This window comes from Apostichopus japonicus, chromosome 22 (genome assembly GCF_037975245.1).
Source record: "Apostichopus japonicus isolate 1M-3 chromosome 22, ASM3797524v1, whole genome shotgun sequence".
In the NCBI taxonomy this organism is placed as follows: Eukaryota; Metazoa; Echinodermata; class Holothuroidea; order Aspidochirotida; family Stichopodidae; genus Apostichopus; species Apostichopus japonicus.
In genome coordinates, this window is record NC_092582.1 from 446,905 (window position 1) to 473,854 (window position 26,950).

The window sequence follows — 26,950 nt, forward strand, 5'->3', positions numbered from 1 at the left end:
TTCGCGAATGAGTTAACTTGTATTCAGTTACTTATTCGACAATTGTATCGACGTAACACATATGGCAAGACGAATGCATTCTTACAAGATGTTCAACATTTGGTAGTGGAAAAGAGGTTTATCTATGGGTCATTTCAACTCTAATGACAATGTAAATGGGTACCATAGTGCATCTTGCCCGGTCCAAAGAGTTCTTGACCAACAAAAATGGCCACTACATCATCGGTTCTTAAATTAATGTAACGGAAACGGGACCTGAAAAATCACTTTAGGCCCTAATCAAGACTAGCACGCCTTGGACCACCCAACCAATTGGTCATATGAATTCTAAAGACATTGTAGAAGGGTACCATAATGCGTCTAGCCTGGTCCAAAGAGTGCTTGACCAATTAAAATGACCCATAGATAAACCTCTTTCCCACTACCAAATGTTGAACATCTTGTAAGAATGCATTCGTCTTGCCATATGTGTTACGTCGATACAATTGTCGAATAAGTAACTGAATACAAGTTAACTCATTCGCGAACGAGGAACGAGGAATAAGTATCTAACTTCACACCAGTGAGGACTGTGCAAGTGGTAAATTTTCAGAAAATTGATGCATTGACGAGATCCGTTATCTCGTCAAAACGTCAATTTTCTGAATTTTGTCATTTTGTCGAGATGGTAGTAACTGTGCAATTCGTCAATTGGCAGAAAATTGATGCATTGACGAGACCCGTTATCTCGTCAAAACGTCAATTTTCTGAATTTGTCATTTTGTCGAGATGGTTGTAAGTGTGCAAGTCGTCAATTTGCAGTCACGTTACCATCTCGTCAATTCATCAATTTGCAGATAATTGTCGTTTTGTCAAGTCGGTAACTCGTCAATGCAATGTCCTTTCTACGCTTCCGTAGTACATGGGTGTTTGATGGGTTGGATGTTGAAGTGCAGTAGTGGAAGTACATGTCGTTTTATCCCTTTCAGAGAGATATAGAGAGTAAAGAATTAAGAGGCACAGCTTAGATTCCAGCAATGAAATTTTCGGGCTCTCGCTGCCAAGGATATGCAAGGTCATTCTACTGAAGATTGAAGGTGCCATGAATTGTCAACGATTCAGCTCTTCAGTCGTAGCTAGGAAGTTTTTACTTTTCATTTACATTATACTAAAACGAAGTCGAAACGACTTAGCTGATCCACACTCAAATCAGTTCAATTGCATCGAGATGACCGTGTGATCATTTCAAGTGGATTTTAAGTCATCCATGGCTGCAAACAATCACTTTTCTGTATCGAGGCTTTGGTAAGAGACGTCTTCAACTATTCACTGATACAGTAGTATAGTTTTGGAATGCAATAGATCGTGACGAGGCATCTCACTAACAATCCTCGGACTGATGTGTATAGCACTGAATAAGAAGCTGTTTACTGTAGATCATAAGATGGTTCAATGATTTTAAGCCATATCTACGGTAGTGTGCCTCGTTAATCTTAGCGTCACAATCGACTGGTTAACAACGTACTGCGTTTCAAACTTGGTAACTTATGGTAGCATACGCCCATTAAAAGCCCCATTGACTTACACACTAAATCACAAAAGTAATGTGGTCTCTAAGTCTAGATAGAAGTTTTCACTAGCTTAACGCTACCCATCACCGGATAGCTGACAAGTTGGCCTTTCATGGCACCATCAATTTTCCGTACCATGACCGTGAAAATTTTTTGCTATCCGAGCCGGAAGTTTTCGTCACTTGTAAACAAACCTCTTCACTCAGTGGTAAACAAATTTCCTACGCTGCTCCTGGGAAGCCTAAAGGGGTCTAAAATTGCCTCAATTGACCCAATTTTTTCACCACATGTACTTCCATTCATGCTCTTCAACATGAAAGCCACAAAAAACTAGATTATGATTGATAACAGGTCACAAAAGATGTTCTCCTGCTGCTTTTTGGCACTTTTCCTGAAGGAGAACAATCGAGCGGATTGATATAGACTCTAATAGGAGTATGCCACCTTATACTGTACAATAAAGTCGATGTATGTAGCTTAGCAAAACATCAGAATGTTAAGTGCGTCTCCGTGCTCTATATATGTCATATCGTACAAGGAACTCTCCAAGCTGTTGCAATATTTCTGTAGAGGACTAAACCCCATTTTTGCTCTAGAATAATTGCAGTAGACTAGATCATCAAATAGTGATACTGATCAAGAGATAACATTTTATGTCTGTTCTCATTGGATAGCCAGTGTGTGCTAACCTTTTACTGGCGAAGGCGAAGAAGAAGAGTTTATCCAGCGATTACAGTAGCACCATCTACATGGCAGGCTCAATCCTAATACTAATCCTCATTGGCTTGATCTCATTTCTGGGCCTACTATACATGTACCGTGGAGGAGGTGAGTGATAGTTTAATGCTTGAATTAGTAAGATCAAGGTACGCATGCCTCTACATTAATATATCCTATGGTTATAAAATTCAGTGGAAAGCTTTTCTGTAAGATGGGGGCGGGTGCGTTTGAGGGGGAGGTGGTAAGGGATGGCGAGTGTTACATGAATGCACAGGTGCATACAATACAGGCGCTTAGCCAGCCTACGTGGTGTCAGGGGGCAAAGCCATGCAAGTTGGTGTCCCCATTGTGAGAGTCAGAGAATTAAAGGTTAATTTAAAGCTTGTATTGATGACTTTTCATGACACAATATCAAAGGGGCTTCCCCAGGGGTGCAACCAACTTTGAGAGTGGGGAGGATAATATGTTATGTTGCTAACGGAGGGGTCGAAGAAGAGGGACGTCTCTTACCCTTTAAGAAATTTTGTAATGTGCCTAGATGAAAATTGGTGTTATATTCTGCCACTTTTGAAAACAATGTTGAAGAATATTTGACTGTATCTGGTTAACCGTATATGGTTATAGTTAATGTACTGCACTTCAGATTTTGTTGTAATATTCTCTCTGTCAGTGAGTGAGGGGTGCTGTGATTCCTTGTTTTTTTTTCCATTGGACCAAAGTCCACTAAAAGTATACGTGCTGCACCTTACGTCTCGATTTGGATTTTTTTGGATGGGTGGGCACGAAATTTACCTTACATACATTCTAGGGAGGGTCTAAGGACAGGGTTCCCCTCCAATTTTAAGTATATTTGTGTAGTACAACTTGAAATATTGCAAATGTATATATAGAAAAGTATATACGACTTTACGTGCTTACATGTTGTGGTTGGGTTGTAACATATTGCAACTGAAAGGACCTTCCGTCCTACTGTTAAATACATTATTAATGTTATTTCATTCTAGAGCTAACTTGGTTTTCATGTCTCTATTGGTTTCCCTACGCTATAAGGCACACTTTTCATTGTTGTGTGTATGTTAAACAGGCAGTCTTAATTGATTTGCTAAAACGAAAAGATCGGAGATTCATGTATTTCCGACATTCCGACATACAACACGATTTAGTGCGGTTCCCGTTCTGCATGTCTATGATAAGTTTGTCTTCATACATTATTAAAAGATGAGATTAGTTGCTAGTTAATGCTGGTCAGAATACTGACTTTCAGCTTACAATGACTTTCATTACTGCACGCACAGAGGATACTTGCTGTATGTTTTATTTATAAACATTGTCCCACTGACAAGTCAAATAGATAAACAAACATTCATTAAGGTATGACACCCCTCAAAGTATATGTTCATGATGTGTTCTTCTTTCTGCTGTTTCATGTGTTCATGATGTATTCTTCTTTCTGCTGTTTCATGTGTTCATGATGTATTCTTATTTCTGTTATGTTTCATGTGTTCATGATACTTTGTATAATCTCTTCTATGTTTCATGTGTCCAGCCAGAAATAGTTAATGGAATTAACCCTCCGAATTTGTACGCTACTGTTCGTCAGCACCTGTAACCACATTTGTAACCACATTTGTAAAGCCTTCATTCTGGAGTGTCTGTATTATCCTAAAGGGTAGTATTATCTATATGTGAACAAAGATGGTGTAGCAACGTTGACTTGAGTTGTACTCGGCAAAGTGACGAAGTCTTTGACTAGCTATATCATTGTGTATACCCGCATATTAGTATTACATTCTATTCACTATTAACTGGTGCTATCTCTGTATCCATATCATCCAGAAAATATGTAACGAAACACGGTCTGTCACTATGACGAAGCACGAAACACGTCATTGCTAAATCCCATTCTCTGTTGTATTATATTTGATTGTTTACAGATAACGGTTCGGGTGAACATGAAGACAATGATCAACAGAATTTAGCCGTAAGTCATGCGGTCATTTCATTTTGATTTGTTTTCGAAACAATTGGTAAAACAATTCCTTTAATGTAGTTACTGTAAAAAAATGAAATTAATGAACACATCCATATATTTGATATTCGTGTGTATTTATTACTAAATATGTGTAACCTGAGACATATGCCCACGTGTTCAGGAGTTTCTATAATCTCTTGTTATCTCAGCATCGGTCTCACAGTGGTGAAACTCTGGGATGGATGCTGTTACATTTTATGACCTATTGACCGGATTGACAACCTTGTTTTTGGAAGAATGTTCCTAATTAACTGCATGGCATTAATTTCATATTTTTTGAGGGGGGGGGGGATTTCATTGTTTGGTTGGACCTTTTCTTAACTTTTCAATTATATAACGGAGACGAGGTGCCTAGCTTCTCACCGAGAAGAGATACTGGTAGTCCATCTTGAATAGGTCTAGGGGTTTGATCCACAGATTTCATTACCGAATAAGAATAGTAACAGTAGTAATATACCAACGTATAAAGACTATAATGGTTAGAACAATAACAAATAGGAATTTAGGAAACAGTCAACACTATGTTGAACTAAGTATTGTGTTGCATGTATAGTAAAAGGTGCAGAGCCAAAGATTTGTCAAAGCTTAGGGGACATTACACTTTATTGTGGCTTGGACCTGGCGGAAGCGTCTAAATAAGGGAAGAATTATGCTCTTGTCATTGTTGAATAGAGCAAAGAGGTTCAGTGTGGCTTCTGTACTCGATCTCGTTAGTGCAGCGTATAGTTGTGAACTGAATAATTACCAATCATTCCTTGAATTTTAAATCTCTCTGTTTTTAATGTTGATATAGGAATACTTCATACCTTCCGAACCATGGCATTTAATGGCATGGTCTTTACATGGGTTTGAATTCTCATAGGTAGCTGCATGGTCAGACCTATTTTTCCTCGGCAGAGAGAGACTGTGGATGCAAAGCCTCCACACCATTCAACCTCATGGGATCAGAATACAGGAAGGACATGACTGATATTCTCCAACATCCTTATCTAAAATATTATTTTGGTCTCTAATTCAGATGTCTTGTCGACTTTCCTTATTAGGATGTACATTCAGTGTAATCACACTCTCCTTCAAGAATGGTTCCTCTGTGTATTTACCAAGACTTTCCTTGTGTTCTGAACCCTCATGCATTGGCTAGAATGCCATTCATTCTCAGACTGAATATCCAAGTTGTCTGGTACAAGATCTGAATAAACAATGTATAGGTGGTGTAGAACAGGGTAGACTGTCATGTAATACAAATCCCTAGAACCAGCATCCTCCATAGAGACAATGTATTGGTGGTGTAGAACAGGGCAGACTGTCAAGTGATACAAATCCCTAGGACCAGCATCCTCCATAGAGACATCATTCATCCCTTGGTGGTGTAGAACTGGGCAGACTGTCATGTAATACAAATCCCTAGGACCAGCATCCTCCATAGAGACAATGTATTGGTGGTGTAGAACAGGGCAGACTGTCAAGTGATACAAATCCCTAGGACCAGCATCCTCCATAGAGACATCATTCATCCCTTGGTGGTGTAGAACAGGGCAGACTGTCAAGTGATACAAATCCCTAGGACCAGCATCCTCCATAGAGACATCATTCATCCCTTGGTGGTGTAGAACAGGGCAGACTGTCATGTAATACAAATCCCTAGGACCAGCATCATCCATAGAGACAATGTATAGGTGGTGTAGAACAGGGCAGACTGTCATGTAATACAAATCCCTAGGACCAGCATCATCCATAGAGACAATGTATAGGTGGTGTAGAACAGGGCAGACTGTCATGTAATACAAATCCCTAGGACCAGCATCCTCCATAGAGACAATGTATAGGTGGTGTAGAACAGGGCAGACTGTCATGTAATACAAATCCCTAGGACCAGCATCCTCCATAGAGACATCATTCATCCCTTGGTGGTGTAGAACAGGGCAGACTGTCAAGTAATACAAATCCCTAGGACCAGCATCCTCCATAGAGACATCATTCATCCCTTGGTGGTGTAGAACAGGGCAGACTGTCAAGTGATACAAATCCCTAGGACCAGCATCCTCCATAGAGACATCATTCATCCCTTGGTGGTGTAGAACAGGGCAGACTGTCATGTAATACAAATCCCTAGGACCAGCATCCTCCATAGAGACAATGTATAGGTGGTGTAGAACAGGGCAGACTGTCATGTAATACAAATCCCTAGGACCAGCATCCTCCATAGAGACAATGTATAGGTGGTGTAGAACAGGGCAGACTGTCATGTAATACAAATCCCTAGGACCAGCATCCTCCATAGAGACATCATTCATCCCTTGATTGTTTCTGTCCATTCCAGTTTCTCATTGACATTTTGGTCATCTTCTTCACCTTAGTAATTTGGATCATAGATCCTGATAACCTCAAAATCCTTAAGACTCTCATTAATCATTGTGCCAAACTTGTGTTTCTTGTTTGGATTTTCTGTCACAGTATCAGTGTCATTTGTCTACCATCCAATATCTTCACTGTTCTTTTGCACATCTGCAAGTTTGACTTCATAATGGACACTTCCTATCCATGCATTCCGCATTAGAGTTATCTGGATGAATCTTTCCTCAAATACTTCATGGGAAACTTCAGAGCATACATCTGCAATTCCAGTCAATAGCCTCTGCATTTTGTTGTACTTTCCTTTTTGGACAGTTTGTGTCCAACTCCTTTGCTGAAAACTGGCTCTTCTGGTTGCTGATAACTGATATGTATTTGTACTGGTAGGTTTCCTCCAACGATGAGGGATATAATCTTCACTGAGTGGAAATTGTAGTATTTTTAGTGGTATGCACCCAGCAGTTGGTCTAGAGCTCTGGAATTAACCAGTCTTGACTCATACTAATATTTTGTTCGTGTCATCTGTTTATCAATTCTACTAGACCTTCTATTACTAAACCCATCGTACAACTGACTACCTTTATATGATATAGTTTTATTTTAATGCCAAATCCAAACAGTTAGTGAGTTGCACTCTTGGCCTATAGGGCCTGTAGCTTAACCTAGCCTGAGGCTATTCCTTTGCAGCCTAGTACTGGACACAGGCGATGTGAAACTAACACACTAAGGCTACTCGGTTCTTACTCGGTAAGGAAATATGTGGATGATTCCCCTAGGCCTATTTCCGATGACTGTTTTGCAGTATGAGTCTTGTTTGACAGTCGATGAGAGAGGTTGTGGTGTCTTTGCTGCAATGATTGAACTTTGTGATTGAAATTAGTGTTTCCTTAAAACTAAAACCCGAACGGCCAACCATGAAAAACTTACGCGTTTGGTTTCAACGTTATGCCCCGACTGGCCAACCTATATGGAACGCGAAAAGGGAAAACTTTTTGAGTTGTCTAAACTAAGTTTGTTGTTGTCTAAACTAAAGTGTTTGCTGCTGGTTTACCACGTTGTTGCTCAAACTCACGTTGGTGTCTTAACTTCCGTTGTCTTAACATACGTCTTTGTCTAAACTTACGTTGTTGCAATCGGCGCTGTTCAAAATTGCTCAACCGAGTAATGTAAACCAGAATGCAAAATGCATTGAGGTTTCGATGACTTCAGTGCACTAGAACTAGCTTTTACAAAATAAATGGCCCGAACCACCATTTGATACAATAACACTATGGCATGATAAACACAGGTCATTCTACTGTACGTGGCTATACACACCTCCACCAAAAACAATAGGGGTCTTTATGGTCCAAGTCCATTTGGGGTCACTAGAGGTCAAATTGTGAAAACCTTGTAACCACGATAACTCAAGAAGAGAAGGTTGGACGAATCTCATATTTAGTATGTAGTTGTGACACGCTCAGTAACATATTTGATTGAAGTCAAAGGTCATTTTGAATCACCAGACGCCAAATTGTGGAAACCTTATTTTAAAGCTACCGTATCTCCCACTGCCAGCCTATCAGACATGGGCAGCGATCATGGGGGAACGGGGGGGGGGGACATGTCCCCCAATATTTTAGGTGGGGGGATATAGTATCTAATATCCCCCCAATATTTGGTGGTATAGTTTTTTTTAGCATATTGTATGTATTTTTTTATGATATCGCTAGTAATTTCAAAATAGAAAATGCTTAGATGCAACTTACAATGCCTGTGAAGTGCCATTTCCAGCGATCTGGGAGGCATTTTCGGCCAAAATTTTCTTTTGCGCTTCGCGCCAACTTATGGGGGCGCTACGCTTAGATATTTTGCCTGCAAGCTTCGCCCCTCCCTTGCCAAATCCCTCGCAAGGCGCCTGTTTAACCGAGTCACAATTTGTTACTATTATGACCGAAAGTAGTTTTTACATTTTTTCGAAATGAATAGCTAATGAGGTTTTAAGAGTTATAAGTCGTTATAAGAGGTTTAATCTGAATTTTCGAAAATTCCTTGACCAACATTCTTCATCATAATTCCCTCTACTCGTGCAATTTTGACCGGTCTGTTAGGGGTTGAAGGTTTTTTTTTTCTATATTGGTTGTCCATAGATGAAATTTTGTGCAACATTATGGGTATGTTTTGAAGTGAATTTATTATTCAAATTCTGAACAAATAATGGGCTTTAAACTTTGAAAAGTGGGGCTGACGGATATTGTGGGGCGTTACGTAGAATTACCTACAAAAGCAATGGTCCACAGGAGATGCGATGAGGTCGAACATGATGTGTAAATGGTGACAATCTTGAAAAGGGTAATGAATGGAAAAAAAAAAACTATTGGGAAAACCTTGTTTCTCAGGCAAAAGTGTACATCTGGTTGGTCATTTTCAAGCCCGAGAAGTGCCATTTCCGGTGATCTGGGGGGGGGGGGGGCTATCAAAACCAGAAATTTTCTTGTACGCTGCGCGCCAACTGATGGTGGCGCTCCGCTTTGATAGTAATTCTCCTGCATCCAAGCAAATGTCCCCCAAATATTTGAAACAAATCGCCGCCCCTGCTATCAGATAACACGTGCGTTAAGCCTCATACGAATAGGAGGCTGCACGGTTAAACAACTTTTAAAATGTTATAGGCAATGCATATACGCTGTGAATGTCGTAAATCAAGTAAAACGAGTGTCTAGACAAAGTACCAGCATAAAAATACTGCACTTTTAAACCTATTTATTTGAACCCCTTCAACATTGTGTAGAGATACGCTGTGAATGTCTGAAATCAAGTAAAACGAGTGTCGAGACCAAATGCTAGCATAAAATACTGCGCTGAAAACTTATTTATTTGAACCATTAAATGATTTCTGGATATATTGTGAATGTCGGCAATCAAGTAAAACGAGTGACAGTATTATTACTAGAGACAAAAGTTTTCGTCCCAATCGAACACCAATTGCGTTTATTATATAACCTATACTTTAACTAGTGTAGTGTAAAGATGTTATCTTAACACTGCCTGTACTTTGTGAATATATATGGCATATGTATATATGGCACAATATATATGGCATATGCCATCCAGTGCCCTAGCTTCGCTGTTTTGAAGGGGCGACCCGACCTTCATGCGCCTGTACTGCCAATGTTTCCTTCTCGCCAACTCCGTATATAGTACTGTTACGAGGGCCCATTGTAGCCTAACGCTAGTCACTGCTAGTGCGGAATCTAGTGTTATATGATAGAAAGTATTTAAAATTGCCTACGTGATAAATCAGTATTTGAGAAATTAGGTCGGGTTACCGTGTTAGAATGTTATAATACACGATTGTTCTGGTATATTCCTTATGATGACACGCTGGTCTCGGGTTAACGTCGCTCTACGTGAAATCGCGATTAAGCTGTGCAATCTTCGTGGATTCTCTGGAACGTTCGCTAGATATGCAAAGGACTTCCAAGAATAGAGAAACTGGGTCAGGTGTATCGAGAAAGATCTAGATGATTCTTGACATGGCGAATCGTATAAAAACCCGCCCAGATCGGAGAGTTTCTCAGTTTCTGAACGAATACAAGCGACGACACAGATTATACCATTCTACTATATATCGTCACAGGCGCGGCGGAACGGAAAAATTATTCTGTATATTGTATTTCGTATCTTTTTGTGTTTGCATCTTTTGGTTTCTTAGCCTGGTTTATCTGTTTTTTTGACTTTCTTTTCTCTGTACAGCGCTTCGAGATTTTTGGGAGGCGCTTTATAAGTAGTATTTATTATTATTATTATTGGTGGGGCTAATGCGTGGAGACTATCTAAGCGGAGCGCCACCATCGGTTGGCGCGGAGCGTACAAGAAAATTTTGGGTTTTTCAAAGCCCCAGATGGCCGGAAACGGCACTTCCCGAGTGTTTTATGCTGCGAATACCTAGCCCTAAAATATGGGTCTCAAGCCTGCAATTTCTCAGATTGCACGTAAAAGTCTGTAAAAACATTGTAATTTGTATATTCGATGGTGTTTTAAGAGGGTAGCTATTACTCGTAGTGTACTCGCAAAGACGTTATTGAGTGTAGTAAGGGCAGTGGCGGCGCTAGGGGTATTGGTCGGGGGGGGGGCAAGAATGGTCTGTAGGGGCGCTTTCGACACTATCTAAGCGGAGCGCCACCACAGGTTGGCGCGGAGCGTACAGAAAATTTTTGAGTAAAGTTACTCCCTAGATTGCAGGAAATGACCCTTTCCGGGCCTTGCTAATTTGCAGATAAACGGAGAATAAATAGGTGTCGTCGCCATTTTGTTGGAAAATTACACCAACAGAATATGACAAATGTCAATAGGTATATGAGAGCGCAATAAAATAGTCAATAATCGCGAAGAAGTTCAAAGTAGTGAAAAGCTGAAAAGGGCGCCAGCAGTCCATTTGAGTCCGTCAGGAGGGGGGGGGGGATCCGCCCCCTGACTGTATATATGGACGCTCCGCCACTAAGTAAGGGGATGTTGGAGAACTGGCTGAAATGAGGCAAGTCATTGGCCTGTGTTACGCTTACCGGTACTCACACTCACTGCTTCCACTTTTCACGGGGCGTGAAGACGCGGTTGGGGTTACAATGTGGTCTATAGCCAGGGGACGGGCCGAGGGACCAGGGTCCCCCAGCAATTACTAAAATTATTACACCTATATAGTATACGTGTGCATCGGACAGATCGACAAGTATGCATTGAAAAATGGGCAGATGCACTTTTCGGAGCCTTGGTAAATATTGGGGGGGCTTATCATGCATTTGCCCCCTCAACTTTTTCATTGGGGGGGCTGAGCCCCCCAACCCCCCCGGTTCCGCCGCCACTGTATCGTCAGTGCTCAACTACCATTAGTTTCTGAAGGATTGAGATATCGATACCAAGATTGATTCTACACTTCCATTCAGAAGTTTGAAGAGGACTTTGCTGTGAAAGTACAGTTTTCAGTCTTTATTTCCGAGAAGGTGAAGAATTTCTGTCTCCGTTGAGGAAGTTCGTTACGCCAGGAGTTGGTGGCTATAAAGCTGATTTTGGACTGACTCTGGTGATATTTAGTCGGCGAGAAGTTCGACTTGTGCTTCACTCTATTGTGGCTGGAAGTCCGCCTTCTATTTTGGAGCATCGCCGGAAAGAAGGTGACTGCTGTTTCTGGGATCGCGAGAAACTTCGTCAAGGACCAGTGAATTTCGCGGTACAACGGACCGAGAATCGTCGTCATCAAGGTCGTGGCCGCTGAGGGATATCGCCGTTGGAAGAGACCAGCGTGTTTTAAAGTGTATCCTATCTTGTTAAGTTTGTGAGTAATTTTCTATATATTTGTAATTACCACTAATTGTTGTTGGTTCGAAATCCATTGTTCAATATAGTTTACGTTCTCATTTAAAATCTCTAGACTCGTCAATTTGTCTGTGTTCCTTACGAAAACGAACCCAGGCTTGTGTCTCGTTAAAATTAATTATCGAGACCTCTCGCATTCCAACGTAACAGTACCTTCATGCTTTGACCTTGCAGCGATTTCACCAGCAACTCCAACTCTTCAAATATCACATGCAGTGTGCATATCTCGCTAAATTCCACGCAATTGTACTAGGCCTGTTCGAACTTCGGAGTTTCAACTGCACATGCGCAAATCCTTAAATTGTTTGAAAAGATCATATCACCGTACCTACAACACATAGCCCTAGTCAAAACTCGAGTGTATCTTGGATGATTCGTTTCTTGCATAACATGTTAGAAGTCTTTTTGGTCTAAATATTCGTAACAATGCTGAGCGAGGTTTGAGTATATTCCATTTACCCCACAAATCCCTTGCGCAAATCGAAACTCCGAACTGGATTGGTGTTACGAATGAACTTGCTTGGCGGGTTTAGTAATCTAGTTCAGTGAGTGTATTGCCTACGCAAGTGCGTATCCAGGGGGGGGGGCGTTGGGGGCGCGCGCCCCCCGGGTAAGGAAAAGAGGAGAGAAAAAAAGAGAAGAAAAAAGGGAAAAGGAGGGGGAAAAAAGAAAGGGAGGAGAGGAAGGAAGGGAAAAGAAAAGAAAAAAGAGAGAAAAAGGAAAAAAGGAGGGAGTAGAAGATAGCCAAGACCTCGGGAAGAGAAAGAGGAACAGTCATAGTTAAAGCGCTGATCCCTATAATATACACAGGGTAGCCAGTGACAGATCAAGGATTACGGAGGGGGTGTGCGCCTCACCCTACCCCTTACACCGACAACTCCATTTTTGACGTTTCCATTTTTCCTCTCTCACTAATGTATCTATATAAATACTATATATGGTCTATCATAACGCGTGTGTGTGTATGGACGCCTTAAACAATTGTACAATTGTGCTATATGGAACCAACTGTGGCTGGTCTTGAACTCGACCGAGTCGTCGGGGAACATGACGCATTTCGGAAAGGGGGCGACCGCCCCCCCCCCCCCCGAGCAAATTTTCTTTATGACATCGCTAGTAATTTCAAAATAGACAATGCTTAGATGCAACTTACAAGGCCTGGGAAGTGTCATTTCCAGCGATCTGGGAGGCATTTTCGGCCAAAATTTTTCTTGTACGCTTCGCGCCAACTCATGGTGGCGCTTCGCTTAGATAGTTTGCCTACAGGCTTCGCCCCTCCCTTGGCAATTACTCGCTACACGCCTGTTCGAATTTGTAAAGCAAAGAGCAGATATAACATCATATCAGTGAGCATTGAAATGCTGTTCCACGATGAACAGCCTCAAAAACTGTCTATGTGTGTAGTTAAAGGCGTAAGAGCCCAATTGGATTTGGGGGCTGTAATGACTTGCCCGAAAAAAAGCCAAAATTTTTCGCGCGCGAGGGGCGCGTTCAACATATCAATGCCAATATCATATAAGCAAGCATCGGTCATTACAGTGCATGGCATCGTGTACCGCACGGTCCGTGAAAGTTGCACAGTATACCGCTGGATGCTATGTAAACAACCAAATGTCTTATGTAGATGGAGAAAAATCATACAGATCCATTTATGTCAAAACTCTCTTTTACAGTAGTAATGTCGGCCAAGCTTAGAACTTTATTTTAATTACCAAGGAGATCATTTTTAAGCTATTTATTGCTATTTATTTTTCTTTCAGTAGGTGCCCGAAAAAGATGGGGAAAAATTTTGTTGCGGGGGGGGGGGGAGGGGGGCTGCAGCCACCGCCTCCTACGGGACCTACGCCTATGTGTGTAGTGTTCGGATTCGATATACCTGATATCGGAAATATCTGCTATTTTTAATTTTCTTCAACCAAGTTTTATAATAGCCATTATAAGAGGTTTTAATATTTCTACACCAATAAATTAACTGTGTCGGAATTTTCGAAAAATTTCCTAACCAACATTCTTCATCATACTTTCCTCTACTCGTGCAACTTTGACCTGTCTGTTAGGGGTTCAAGGAGGTTTTTCTATATTGCTTGTCCATAGATTGAATTTTGTGCAACATTATGGATATGTTTTCAAGTGATTTTATTCACGAGAATGTGAATTTTCAAATTCTCAACAAATAATGGGCTTAAAACCTTGAAAAGTAGGGCTTTCGGATATTGTGGGCCGTGACGTAGAATCACCTACAAAAGCAATGATCCATAGGACATGCAATGAGGTCGAACATGATGTGTGACTGGTGACAATCTTCAAAAAGGTTATGGATGGAAAAAACTTTTGGGAAATTCTTGGTTCTCAGGCAAAAGTGTACATCTGGTTGGTCACTTTCAAGCCCGAGAAGTGCTATTTCCGGTGATCTGGGGGGTATCAAAACCAGAAATTTTCTTGTACGCTGCGCGCCAACCGATGGTGGCGCTCCGCTTAGATAGTAATTCGCGCCCCCCGGGTTAGAAAATCCTGGATACGCGCCTGCTACGTACTTCAATATTGTGCCCTTCTTGTTACTCACGAAGCGCAGACTACATCCAACCATAGAGCAACTGATCCAATATTATTTACCCTGGATGCTTTGCAGTATTTGGAAACAACCAGCTCCACGAAAGTCAAAGCATTTAAATAACATTTTTACGCAATGTCGATTAAGTATCTCAAACTTCACTTTTGACGATGTATGAATACAGTAGTTTTATACACACGAATGTTGCACCAGAATCATGACTTGAAGCACGTGGTCAAAGGCAAGTTTGCAACGAAGAAATATTAAATATTTACATTATCAACTCTCAATACGGAGAGAACAAAACATATTCTGAGTTGAAAAGTCCTTTTCAGTATCAGAAATGTTGTGGTAGCTTCCCGCAAAATCCATAGATTGTCTCAACTCATAACTTTCTGTGATAAAACAGGTATTCAAATATTACGTTAACAACATCGTTAACAACGTCCTCGGAGTTGTATCAACTATAATGTAAATATCGTTAACAACGTGATTTTGTTCGACAAACAGGCGCGTAGCCGGGAATTTGCCAAGGGAGGGCGAACCTGTAGGCAAACTATCAGAGCCGTATATATGGCTCTGCAAACTATCTAAGCGTAGCGCCACCATAGGTTGGCGCGAAGCGAACAAGAAATATTTGGCCGAAAATGCCTCCCAGATCGCTGGAAATGGCCTGGTAAGTTGCATCTAAGCAATTTCTATTTTGAACATCAACGAACAACAGCAAAATGGTAAAATAGCAGCAACAACTTTTGTTTAGACAGCAACAAACTTAGTTTAAACAACAAAATAATGTTTCCCTTTCGCGTTCCATAAACCTAGCCATTTTACACGTCAAGTTCATAAGTTTACCATATACGTAGCATCGCGTAAGCGTTGCATACAACACACCACAACACAGACGATAGCTGCTTTTACGCAGCAAAAGTTTGTCGGAGGATGTTTGTGTTATCTGAGTACTGAGAGATCTCAGAATGTTTGCAGCTGACTATCAGCCAATCAAATCATCAGAAAATTTGTTTAATATAATATTTATGAAACACAGACTTCACTTAGCAATGAACGACATTGTTCAAATCAAAGCTTGTTAGCCTGGGTGGCATTGGGGTTTGCATGATAAGTGATCGTGGATATTTTGCCACTGATTTTAACAAACAAATATTGATCTTACTTGGGTGATTAGTAATATTCTGCTGTACTCACAAGTAAGTTTATAGGTTATGCATGTTATGGGAAAACCATGGTAAAATGCACTGAATCCCTATATGGAACGAAAAACACGGATTTTGTTTTTGTCGACGGTGCCCTATCTTATATTCGTGTATACTTAAAAAATATTTCTTCACTGTTTATAAGGGTAAAAGGGTAAGAAACAGTTTTTGGAGGATTATGAAGGCATCGCGATTAAATAAAATGAAAGAAACTAAAATAAAAGAGAAGAAAAATATAAATATGTAGGCCTATCAGGTTGTTTCAAGTTGGTAGAAAAAACCTAAGGATCCCGAAAATAACATTAGCTAAAACACAGCAAGAAAGAAATAATAATCTTTCAAACCTATTGCAATTCCACTTATTTCAAAGATTGATTCCTAATACATGAAAAAAATCAGACTATTGTCATACTTTCTGCATCGCTTCATACGTTAAAGAAGTAGGAGTTTACATTTCTTCTTTAGTTTGCAAATCAGAGCCCCGATATGAGTTTTTTTTTATGGGGGGGGGGGGGGGCAAGATAGCCTGAGTCTAAGACAAAAGTTGTCAAAATTCACCAACTTTACATATTAAAAATAGTCTATTTGAATATCATTGCTTTGTAACACCCGGTGTCAGTGGCTCTGCAAATATCATTTCAAAGTCTGTCTGTCTGTCTGTCTGTCCGTCTCATCTATATGTCAGCTTTATAAACTCTCGCACTCATACCCGGCAAGTCGGGTATATATGATTCTGTAAACAGTTAATGGCTGTAGGTTGCCAATCCGTAACTTAAAGCCATGCAGGTGAACTATTGTTAGGTTGTCACTCCGTAACTTAAAGCCCTGCAGTTAATGGCTGTAGGTTGTCAATCCGTAACTTAAAGCCATGCAGTTAATGGCTGTAGGTGGTCAATCCGTAACTTAAAGCCCTGCAGTTAATGGCTGTAATTTGTCAGTCCGTAACTTAAAGCCATGCAGTTAATGGCTGTAGGTTGTCATTCCGTAATTTAAAGCCCTGCAGTTAATGGCTGTAGGTTGTCATTCCGTAATTTAAAGCCCTGCAGTTAATGGCCTGTAATGTCATTTATCTTTGTACAGAGTACAGATAGCAATGAAGCTAATGTGAGTGTCTTGCAAAAATACATTTTCCTGCAACTTTTATCTTGTTAGATTTTGGTTGTTGTTGGTATTGGGGAGGAACTGTTCCTGTCAACCTGGTTGCTTCTTTGCCAGCTATAGAACACGGGATCTCGGATATTTGTTTGTTCAGTGGGATCGTTTATCACCGAAAGACTTATAAATATAGCTTAGACTGTGATTTTGTTTTTATAACGAAAGAACGAATTGAAGAAATCCATTTTTGCTTAATTAAGCGCGTTAGTACACATCATATTCATGTGACAATTGATCACGCATTAAACAATTCTGTTCATGCATATCCTGATGATAAGTGTCAAGGAATCATTAAATTGTAGTATTTATATCTTTTAGCGTTCGTCAACCAGTGCAAGAGGTGGATGGGCGAAACTGAAAACGGTTCTTAATGCAACAAAGTAGGTTTGAAGATAATCTTTCTGCACAAAGTTTTATGTAGGTTTGAAGACCATCTTTCTGTACAAAGTTTTTACATTATCATCCACTACTTATCACCCAGTACTTGTATATTATCACCGTGCGTACGTTAATGCGTACTTTTATATAATCAGCGTGCGTATTTGTGTATTATCGTCGTACGTTGTTTTAATATTAACACCGTACGTACTTTTACACAATCACTGTAAGTAGTTATATATTATCACCGTACGTACTTTTATATTATCACCGTCTGTTTTCATCGTACATTTGTATGTAATTTTGTATTCTTATCATCAATTTAGTTGTATTAGCGTCCCATTATGGTTGTCATCTTTTTTTCGACCTAGAGTCTTATTGAGAATTTGCCGAGTTATAATACGATTACTATTAATATTTTGCTATGAAACTTATAGTGACTGAACACACGAGTAATTGGTATCATTTTGTTTTCATATAAGGAAACTAGACGGAAGACGAAAATCGAAAGTTAAATTCTCCTCAGTCCATGACAAAGACTTGCCTTCATTTATGCTGGAACCGAAACGAGATCTCATTGGCCAGGACACCAAATCAGAAGATGAAAATTCAAATCATATGGAAAATATTTTAAGGTAAATGTTCAGGTCGAATTCGAAATAAAACATGACAGTTGTCCTTCGTTCCGCTCTGGAAGTTTGGATGTATCCTACTCACTTGAGAATGATTCTATTATAACTTGCGTTCTAAGAATCACCCTCGAATACAAGCTATGAATAAAGGCTCATCTAGTGAAGCGATTTGGGAATCTAGTTGAATGGGGAGCTAGCGGTGAGTCATGCCACGCAAACGACAATGATGAAGAGTAGTACTGCACGTGGTTTATCCAATTTATTCAAACAAAACAAACAGACAAACAAAACAGCCTCTGCAATGAGAAGAGAAAATTAAAAACTTAACAGTTGTCCAGGTAAGTCATGTATACATTTAACCCAACAACTTACCATTGGTGTGAAACTCCTCAATTGAATGAAAATAATAAAACAACAGTTAATTGGTAAAGACAATCTTGCAATGAACAAGTGACTAGCAACCCTGCAATAGCTCATCTCTAGTGAAAATAACAAGATAATAATTGAGTAAGACTTGAATGAATTGAAAAAGAATTGGAAATGAATTGAAGAAAAGAATGGAGTTATTGGTTCATACATATAAACCCAAAAGTGAAAAAGTGAATCTCTTACGTAGTACAATAACATCATCCATAAAAATGATAACAGCAGAATATAATAATATTTACCGAAGTACCAATCTAGCACATAACTAAATATGAAATTTAATTAACACCTTCTGTAACATGAAGAAGAATACAATTCAATGGCATGGCGTATATACAACCTTTCGCTCCTGGCAAGATAAAATCAGAAAATAATAGTTCAATTCAATTCAATTCAATTCTTTATTTCCAGTATAAATCATTAAAAATTTATAAATAGGAAAATAAATAAAATTATGATAAAGATATAAAATAGTAAATACTAGACAAAACACTGAAAAATAAAATCACAACAATGGTTCTAGAGCACCATGCTGTATGAACATGGACGCCCTATAAACAAAAGAATTCCTATAAAGTTCAATCCTGAATCTGGGAGTTATTGCAGCATCCCTCAAATTGTAGTTTGTCTTATTGCACAGAGAGTTTATTGCACAATGGAGTGGGTGTCCTTCATTTCTTTGGATGTTATTTAGTAGCCTCTCAAATTCCTTCCTAGCAGCCGTATTAACTTTATCTTTAAGTAGGTTATGATTTAATCCAAAGATTCTCTCACAGTATCTCAGGAAACTTAATAATCTTTCTTATCTTTTATTTGGACAAAGTGATACCAGACCGGGACAGCATATACTATATTTGGCAAGATAGAGGCCTCAAACACCCTTTCCCGTATATGGACAGGAAAGTGAGGAGCAATATACATGAGTGTGGCGACAATGTGTAAACAAAATAGCTAAAAATGTAACCTCAGGTCCTCGCATGAACAATTATGACCACAAAGGAAATACCCTGCAAAATATCATGCATCACTTACCAGCCCAGTCATCTAACAACAATGATCAGTAAACCTCACATCACCAGATCACGACTCAGCTCAAAAGAACCTAAACCAGAAAATTAATATATAACCATATAAAATCTGGAATAGCTTACAAAGGTTAATTTAATTGAATTATGACATATATAACTACATATAAGCATTTAAAGTACTAAGTACAACTTGGTAAAGTCAGATATGCTTTTTAGGAGCACCAATACACAAGCTGCCCAAAGTATTACAAAAGTATGGTACAACATTTGCCTTTTAAGAACAATACACTACAAGGGTATTTCATACATGCTTAGATTTACTACATAGTGCTCATACACAGCCCCTTTAATTTGATGTACAACTGAAACTCTTAAAATGTCTGAGTTGATGAACCTTTAATCCCTTAATTACACTGGATTAACACAAAATTGAAACTGAAGTTAAGCTAGAAATATAATAACCAATAACGTCACACTTGAGTTATACACACAGTCCCAAGGGAACTCCTATAATACACTGTAACACCTAGAACCCATCAATCGGTTTAACATCAGCTACTAAAGCACATTGTAAATGAATCATGATTAACTTAACTCTGTCTGAACTAATATCGAGACAATAACTGATCACAACTGAAAACATGGACTCAGTCAGTACTATACCCCTTTAACCATGTGACTTAGAATTATTCTCATAATGTCACTGAGAAGCTACTAAAATATGAAATTGACAGGTAAAGAAGGTAATTAAACAAATATCAATAAACAAATATCAAATAAAACAGTTTGAAATGCAATCTTCCTTTTACACTTGAAACTAAACCTTCCCAAGTATAACACTGAATTAAATAGCCCTACTAACTTACAGTACTGTTACTTTACATAACAATATGTATGAATGCTCCACCACATGGTAGAACTCTTTGAGAGAAACTCAATAATATCCCCAAATCTCTTACAATAATAGTTCTTACAACATATGCCATTAAGTAAAATTTAACTAATAATCAATATGAAATAACTCACCAAGATACACTGAAATAGGCTCTTTTTCTTCACATGAATGGTTGAATCTCTTCTCACAAAACAATCAATACCATGTCTCTCTAACAAGGGATAAGTGGAGGAATGAAGCACATGGCTCTGAGAGTAAAAGTAGTTCAGTAGCCAACCTCCTCACAAAGTGAAAGGATACCAACTTAAAATTATTACACAAGCAACTAACATGTTGGTTAACTTATACACATGAACATGTCATCTTAGTTTAACAACATACAACAGAAATAAAGACTCCATTGGGAATAACCTTTCCACAATCACTAAAACTAGAAGCCCTATTTCTTTGTGGAGAGTATGTGGTTAGGTACTATGGAGCAGAGAACAATGAAGACCTGTGTAACATGATGGGTAGCAACAGGGAGATGGAACAACTCCTTGGCAGCAGTGCTCTCCTAATGAATATGCAAAGGGTATCAGGGAAGAGCAGAGAACTTCCTGTACCTGTGCAGAGTGCTGTAACCTTGGAATGCCAAAAGGGCAAAATTCCACTTTATCACACTAGCAAGAACAGATTGAGTGACGTCACCGGTCCTAATATCAACCACCTATAGTTATTTTGCAAAGTAGGCTTGATTGTTAATATCTGCTATGGAAGTGTTGTAGAATTAGGGAGAAGTAATGATGCAATGAAAATATAAACAACTTTTCTAGGTTGTCTGTTTTATGAAACTTTACTCAGAAAGCCCCTTTAATTAATGGACCAAACCCACAATGCATTACGTGCATGATTGCAGTTGATTTACCGAAGACGCTACCGGGAACACTGCGTTCAGTTATAAATTAGTTGATGGAATGTCTTTCGTTCAACTATATAATAACATTTAAACTCAAACTTCTGGTTTAATCTAGAAATATCGGCTTCAATGATGAATCTATGCGTAAAGAGCTCTGCAACAATCTTGACATCAAACATCTAGCAGGAGGAAATTTGCTTTTTGATCACGGCGATGAAGACAACTGCATTTATCTGGTCCGACGTGGCGTTTTGACTATGTTCATAGCCGATGAGGTACTTGACAATATTCCAATGACTGAAATACTCAATAATTCAGCAATATGTTGTATAATGTCACCGATCGACCAGTGTGTAATTATAGGTTTAAAAAAGGTTACTTTTCGAATTTGTCAAAGGAAATATAAAACTTAACATATCCCTGCTTCCACAGGAATTCGCATAGGCCATGAGTGGATGGGAAAGAAATGATAGTCAAAGGAAATATAAAACTCAACAGATCCCTGCTCCCACAGGAATTCACAAAGGCCATGAGTGGATGGGAAAGGAATGGTAGTCAAATGAAATATAAAATTCAGCAGATCCCTGCATCCACAGGAATTCGCATAGGCCATGAGTGGATGGGAAAGAAATGGTAGTCAAATGAAATATAAAACTCAACAGATCCCTGCATCCACAGGAATTCGCATAGGCCATGAGTGGATGGGAAAGGAATGGTTGTCAAAGGAAATATAAAACTCAACGGATCCCTGCTTCCACAGGAATTCGAATAGGCCATGAGTGGATGGGAAAGGAATGGTTGTCAAAGGAAATATAAAACTTAACATATCCCTGCTTCCACAGGAATTCGCATAGGGCATGAGTGGATGGGAAAGGAATGGTAGTCAAATGAAATATAAAACTCAACAGATCCCTGCATCCACAGGAATTCGCATAGGCCATGAGTGGATGGGAAAGGAATGGTAATCAAAGGAAATATAAAACTCAACGGATCCCTGCATCCACAGGAATTCGCATAGGCCATGAGTGGATGGGAAAGAAATGGTAGTTAAATGAAATATAAAACTCAACAGATCCCTGCTTCCACAGGAATTCGCATAGGCCATGAGTGGATGAGAAAGGAATGGTAGTCAAAGGAAATATAAAACTCAGCAGATCCCTGCTTTTACAGGAATTCGCATAGGCCATGAGTGGATGGGAAAGAAATGTTAGTAAAGCTGTATGTACATACATTCGTTAGGTCAACAGCATAGCTTCCAAATTCTAGCGTCCTAATTAAATAAAAATGATTCGAAACTTACCAACCCTTCCAATAAATCACAAATAATAAAATGTTCGGTATGGTAACGTGTTTGACAGTTAATGGTTAATGCATTTTGAACTTTAAACATGAGTGTCCATTTTAATTCTTTGCATATTTCGATATTCTTTCAATGAAACGATTATGAAGAAATTTTCTTTCCAGTTAACCGCTTGTGTTTATCAATTTATATTTCCAATATATAGAGTGATCACACATTTTGACTGATTCCATTTTTCAGGATGGATCGGAAGTTCCTGTGCGTGATTTTCGAGCAGACGAGGCGATCTACAGCTATCTAAGTATCATGGATGTTTTAGCTGTTAGTTGAATGTTTCATACTTCAAATATTTTAAGTGCAACAGCTCTTTGAGACGATTCTGCTTACTTTCAAAATGTATTTGTTATTTGTAAAGCTGACTGGTAAGTTTTAGACAATGGAGAGAACAATGATATTTATAGATAGAACTGGATTCGAATCAGTGTAATCCAGAGTTCACTGGTTCGAATCGCTAAATTTATCAGCAGGATTGAAAGTTAATAATCACTAATGTTCAATAACGAAGACAGAATTAAAATTGTAAAATTTATAATTACTTTTGCATACATGTGACAAAATTGATCAATTATGTTACGTTTTGTTTATAAATGTTCACAACTCTGCAGTTGATTAGCCCATGTACTACAGTATCATTACAAATATAGCGGGTATAAGTAAATACTCGAAAAAAAATTGACTATCGAAGGTCGACCAAATCTTTTGCTTTGATCCTCTGATTCTAATAATCGCGGTTGATCTTGGTAAAACATTGCGGAATCAACGGCGATCAAATTAGAAAGCCGTATTAGGTAACCCATTCACTTTCCTGTTTTATGCTGTAGGGAGTTCCCTCCGTTTTCAAGACTCTTTCCGTGGTGGCTCGAGAAGATTCAACTGTGTGTTGTCTACCAGTAGAGGCTCTCAAACACGCATGTCAGCAAACACCAAAGCTAAAGATTCAAGTTGCTAAGGTAATTCATTTAAGTTTAATTACTTTGCACCCTGGGCGGTGGCAAGTGGGCAAATTGCAGTGTTACTAAAGACTTGTCTTTTTTGAGATGTTGTGATGGGGTAGTATTGCAGTTACAAATAGTAGATCGTTAATGAATCCATGGAATGCGAGGCAAAACATGTGAAACATTATCCCATCCGAATTGAGCTCACCTAACAAGGATTGTAACAGTGTGAATAATATCAATGAGTCCAGACAGAATAACCGTTATAATTAAGAAATCGGAAGTAAAAGAAACTATCCTCTCCCTATTAAAAACGTGTTTAAATTAACAGTATAATATTTCACAGTGGAAAACGTACTATTTATCCCTCTGTATGATCTCACCCCCTCATAACAGACTATGCTGTGTCGGCTTCAACGAATCACATTTCAGACTTTACATTCTTTCTTTGGACTCACAAAGGAGCTGTTGGCCTCGGTACGTATTTGTTTGCTCATTCTAATAGCTTCACTATTGAACGGAAAACCATTCTATTATAACATGCCAATTAACTTCATGTATAGTTGAAGGTCAGATTAAGACCGAATAGACGATGGGCATGCAAGTATAATGACTTTCTATAAGCTAATTAGTTCACGTCTATTTTTACATCATACATGCACAATTGTATTAAATTTACACAAATTGTAGCCGGTGGCGTGAGCAGGATTTCGGAATTGTGCAGGTGGGGAAATTAGGGGGGTGGGGAGGGGACATAAAAATTCCCCTGCTGATTTAGGTATAGTGGCATGAACTTTTATGGGAGGATCAGATGCGATCATACATGCACAATTGTATTAAATTTACACAAATTGTAGCCGGTGGCGTGAGCAGGATTTCGGAATTGTGCAGCTGAGGAAATTAGGGGGGTGGGGAGGGGACATAAAAATTCCCCTGCTGATTTAGGTATAGTGGCATGAACTTTTATGGGAGGATCAGATGCGACTGAATGATTTTTATAAAGGAGGGGTCTTTACCCTGGAGTTATTGAAGCCCAACTCCAATATAGGGGGTTTATAAGCCCTCGACCCAGAATTACTTTTAGAAGTCACGTGGTGCATTCTGAGTCATTTTTATACTGTAAGTAGCTATAAACGGAAGATTGTGATACTAAGTACAAATAAATTGGTAATTCTCCCGACTGAGGCATGAATATTAATAGGAAGACCAGAGGCAAATGAATGATATTGTAATGGGGACTGCCCTGGGGTAATTGAAGCCAACTCCCATGTGTGTGTGTGTGTGTGTGGGGGGGGGTCGTCCCTCCTTTGGGCACGCCACTGATAGTCGCCAACATTTTGGATCCTTCTAATATACAATATAGGCATTGGTCCACGTAGTCACTAGTAAACATCTCACTACTTCTTGTTAATGAGTTGTTAACCTATTTATTGGATTCTGATGATATCCGGTGTAAAAATGAAACCTTAAATAACACACTGGATGGTATCATTCCAACCTTCTGTCTATATTAATTTTAATTGACACTAGTTTTCATTTTGTCAACAATACCATGGAGCTTCTACAAGAACCTCCTTGACTTTACTGTTCAGTGTTGTAATGTTCACAACCTATATTATGTTTCCTGTAACTGTCGAACCTGGTGTGATCTTATTGTGATAAATGTAAAGTGTTCTTGTGATTATAATTGCACGGGGAGACTAGGCTGTGGTTTGGTGTAGTTGCCTTGGAAGGGGCTTGTGCACAGCGATATTTAAATACAGTCCGAGTTTATGGTTAGGGCACTTGATTGACTCTTAAATAGGCAAAGTCGTATGTTCCCTTTACTCTTTGAGAAATGTAAATACAATTATTAACAAAGAAACTTAGTCTCCCAAAAAATCACTTAAGAAATAAAAGCTTGTGTGAATCATATAATATGTCAAACATAAATTGCGTGATTGCGATGTCTCGCATTGAAATATATATTTGATTTCTACAGAGGCCGAAGGAAGCCATATCTAAGCAACTATTGCGTGATCGATCTATAAGAAGACTGTCAGTTAATGAGCGGCGATACGGTATGGAAGGCTAGTAGGAACACTATTATTTATATATTGCTCGTATACCAGACTGTCATAAAAGTAGAGGTGTCAGAGCAGAATAAAGGGGGAGGGGTGCTCGGGGAGGGGGCGGGGAAAGGGAGATACGGTATGGAACGACAGTAGGAACACTATTATATCTTTATTTGCTCGTACCAGACTGTCATAAAAGTAGAGGTGTCAGAGCAGAATAAAGGGGAGGGGTGCTCGGGGAGGGGGCGGGGAGAGGGGTGGGGGAAGGGAGATAGGGTATGGAACGACAGTATAGGAACAGTATTATATCTTGATTTGCGCGTACCGTCACACTATCATAAAAGTAGAGGTGTCAGAGCAGAATAAAGGGGGAGGGTGCTCGGGGAAGTGGGGAGGGCGATAGGGCATGGAACGACAGTAGGAACAATATTATATCTTTATTTGCTCGTACCACATAAAAGTAGAGGTGTCAAAACAGAACAATACCGACATTATGATGTGTTTACTAAAGTTGTTTTGATCCCATACGAGCATGTACCAGTGTATTTTTCAAATTGTAACATGTTTCTTTGACAAAATGAAAAAAGAATCATCATCGTCACAATTCTTCCGATATAAGTTGCCCCTTCATATTGCTGTACTATTTACTAAATTAAACTTCAGGAAAATGATATACCCTAAGGAGTACCTGTCCAACTTATCTTGGATTATTGGCTCGGTTTCCCCAGTAATATATAACTGCCTTCCAAGGACAACATTATTGAATGTATCAATGATTACTCTATGAAAATAGACATAAGTTCAGCCTTTTTAATTAATTCAAAAATATTAATGTTTTTCTCCAGAGGGTGCTGCTTTAAAGAAGCAAAAACACGTAACAAAATCCCATGGCAACGTACCACTAACTTTGGACACAATACAAGAGGTAAGTTGACAGATCTCTTACACATCTTATCTAGTACCGAGCAAAATATATATCTAGTTAATGGCACCATACAATCGAGGTTAATGTTGTTTGATTATCTTATTTATATATCTAGTTAATGGCACCATACAATCGAGGTTAATGTTGTTTGATTATCTTATTTATATATCTAGTTAATGGCACCATACAATCGAGGTTAATGTTGTTTGATTATCTTATTTATATATCTAGTTAATGGCACCATACAATCGAGGTTAATGTTGTTTGATTATCTTATTTATATATCTAGTTAATGGCACCATACAATCGAGGTTAATGTTGTTTGATTATCTTATTTATATATCTAGTTAATGGCACCATACAATCGAGGTTAATGTTGTTTGATTATCTTATTTATATATCTAGTTAATGGCACCATACAATCGAGGTTAATGTTGTTTGATTATCTTATTTATATATCTAGTTAATGGCACCATACAATCGAGGTTAATGTTGT

At 39.0% G+C, this 26,950-nt stretch overlaps 1 protein-coding gene and 1 long non-coding RNA gene across 6 annotated transcripts in view; one reads left to right on the forward strand and one right to left on the reverse strand.

Annotated features, from left to right (window-relative positions):
• The first annotated feature begins 1,008 nt into the window (after positions 1-1,008).
• The window catches only part of LOC139963758 (patatin-like phospholipase domain-containing protein 7), a 46,712-nt gene continuing 20,770 nt past the window's right edge, over positions 1,009-26,950 (forward strand). The window contains exons 1-11 of one of the 5 annotated variants that reach the window (XM_071964873.1): positions 1,009-1,284; positions 2,225-2,378; positions 4,205-4,251; positions 17,242-17,303; positions 17,784-17,936; positions 21,296-21,455; positions 22,721-22,801; positions 23,362-23,490; positions 23,872-23,952; positions 25,457-25,544; positions 26,375-26,454. In XM_071964873.1, coding sequence (XP_071820974.1) covers positions 2,300-2,378; positions 4,205-4,251; positions 17,242-17,303; positions 17,784-17,936; positions 21,296-21,455; positions 22,721-22,801; positions 23,362-23,490; positions 23,872-23,952; positions 25,457-25,544; positions 26,375-26,454 — 960 coding nt within the window. In that variant the 5' untranslated portion in view covers positions 1,009-1,284; positions 2,225-2,299. Of the gene's footprint in view, positions 1,285-2,063; positions 2,379-4,204; positions 4,252-17,241; positions 17,304-17,783; positions 17,937-21,295; positions 21,456-22,720; positions 22,802-23,361; positions 23,491-23,871; positions 23,953-25,456; positions 25,545-26,374; positions 26,455-26,950 lie in introns of those variants that run through there. The other 4 variants (XM_071964876.1, XR_011791749.1, XM_071964874.1 and 1 more) reach the window with 4 other exon arrangements.
• LOC139963759 (uncharacterized) lies at positions 18,180-20,407 on the reverse strand. Its single transcript, XR_011791750.1, has 2 exons — positions 19,392-20,407; positions 18,180-18,229 (listed from the first exon to the last, which is right to left on the reverse strand). It is a non-coding gene; the product is annotated as an uncharacterized lncRNA (long non-coding RNA).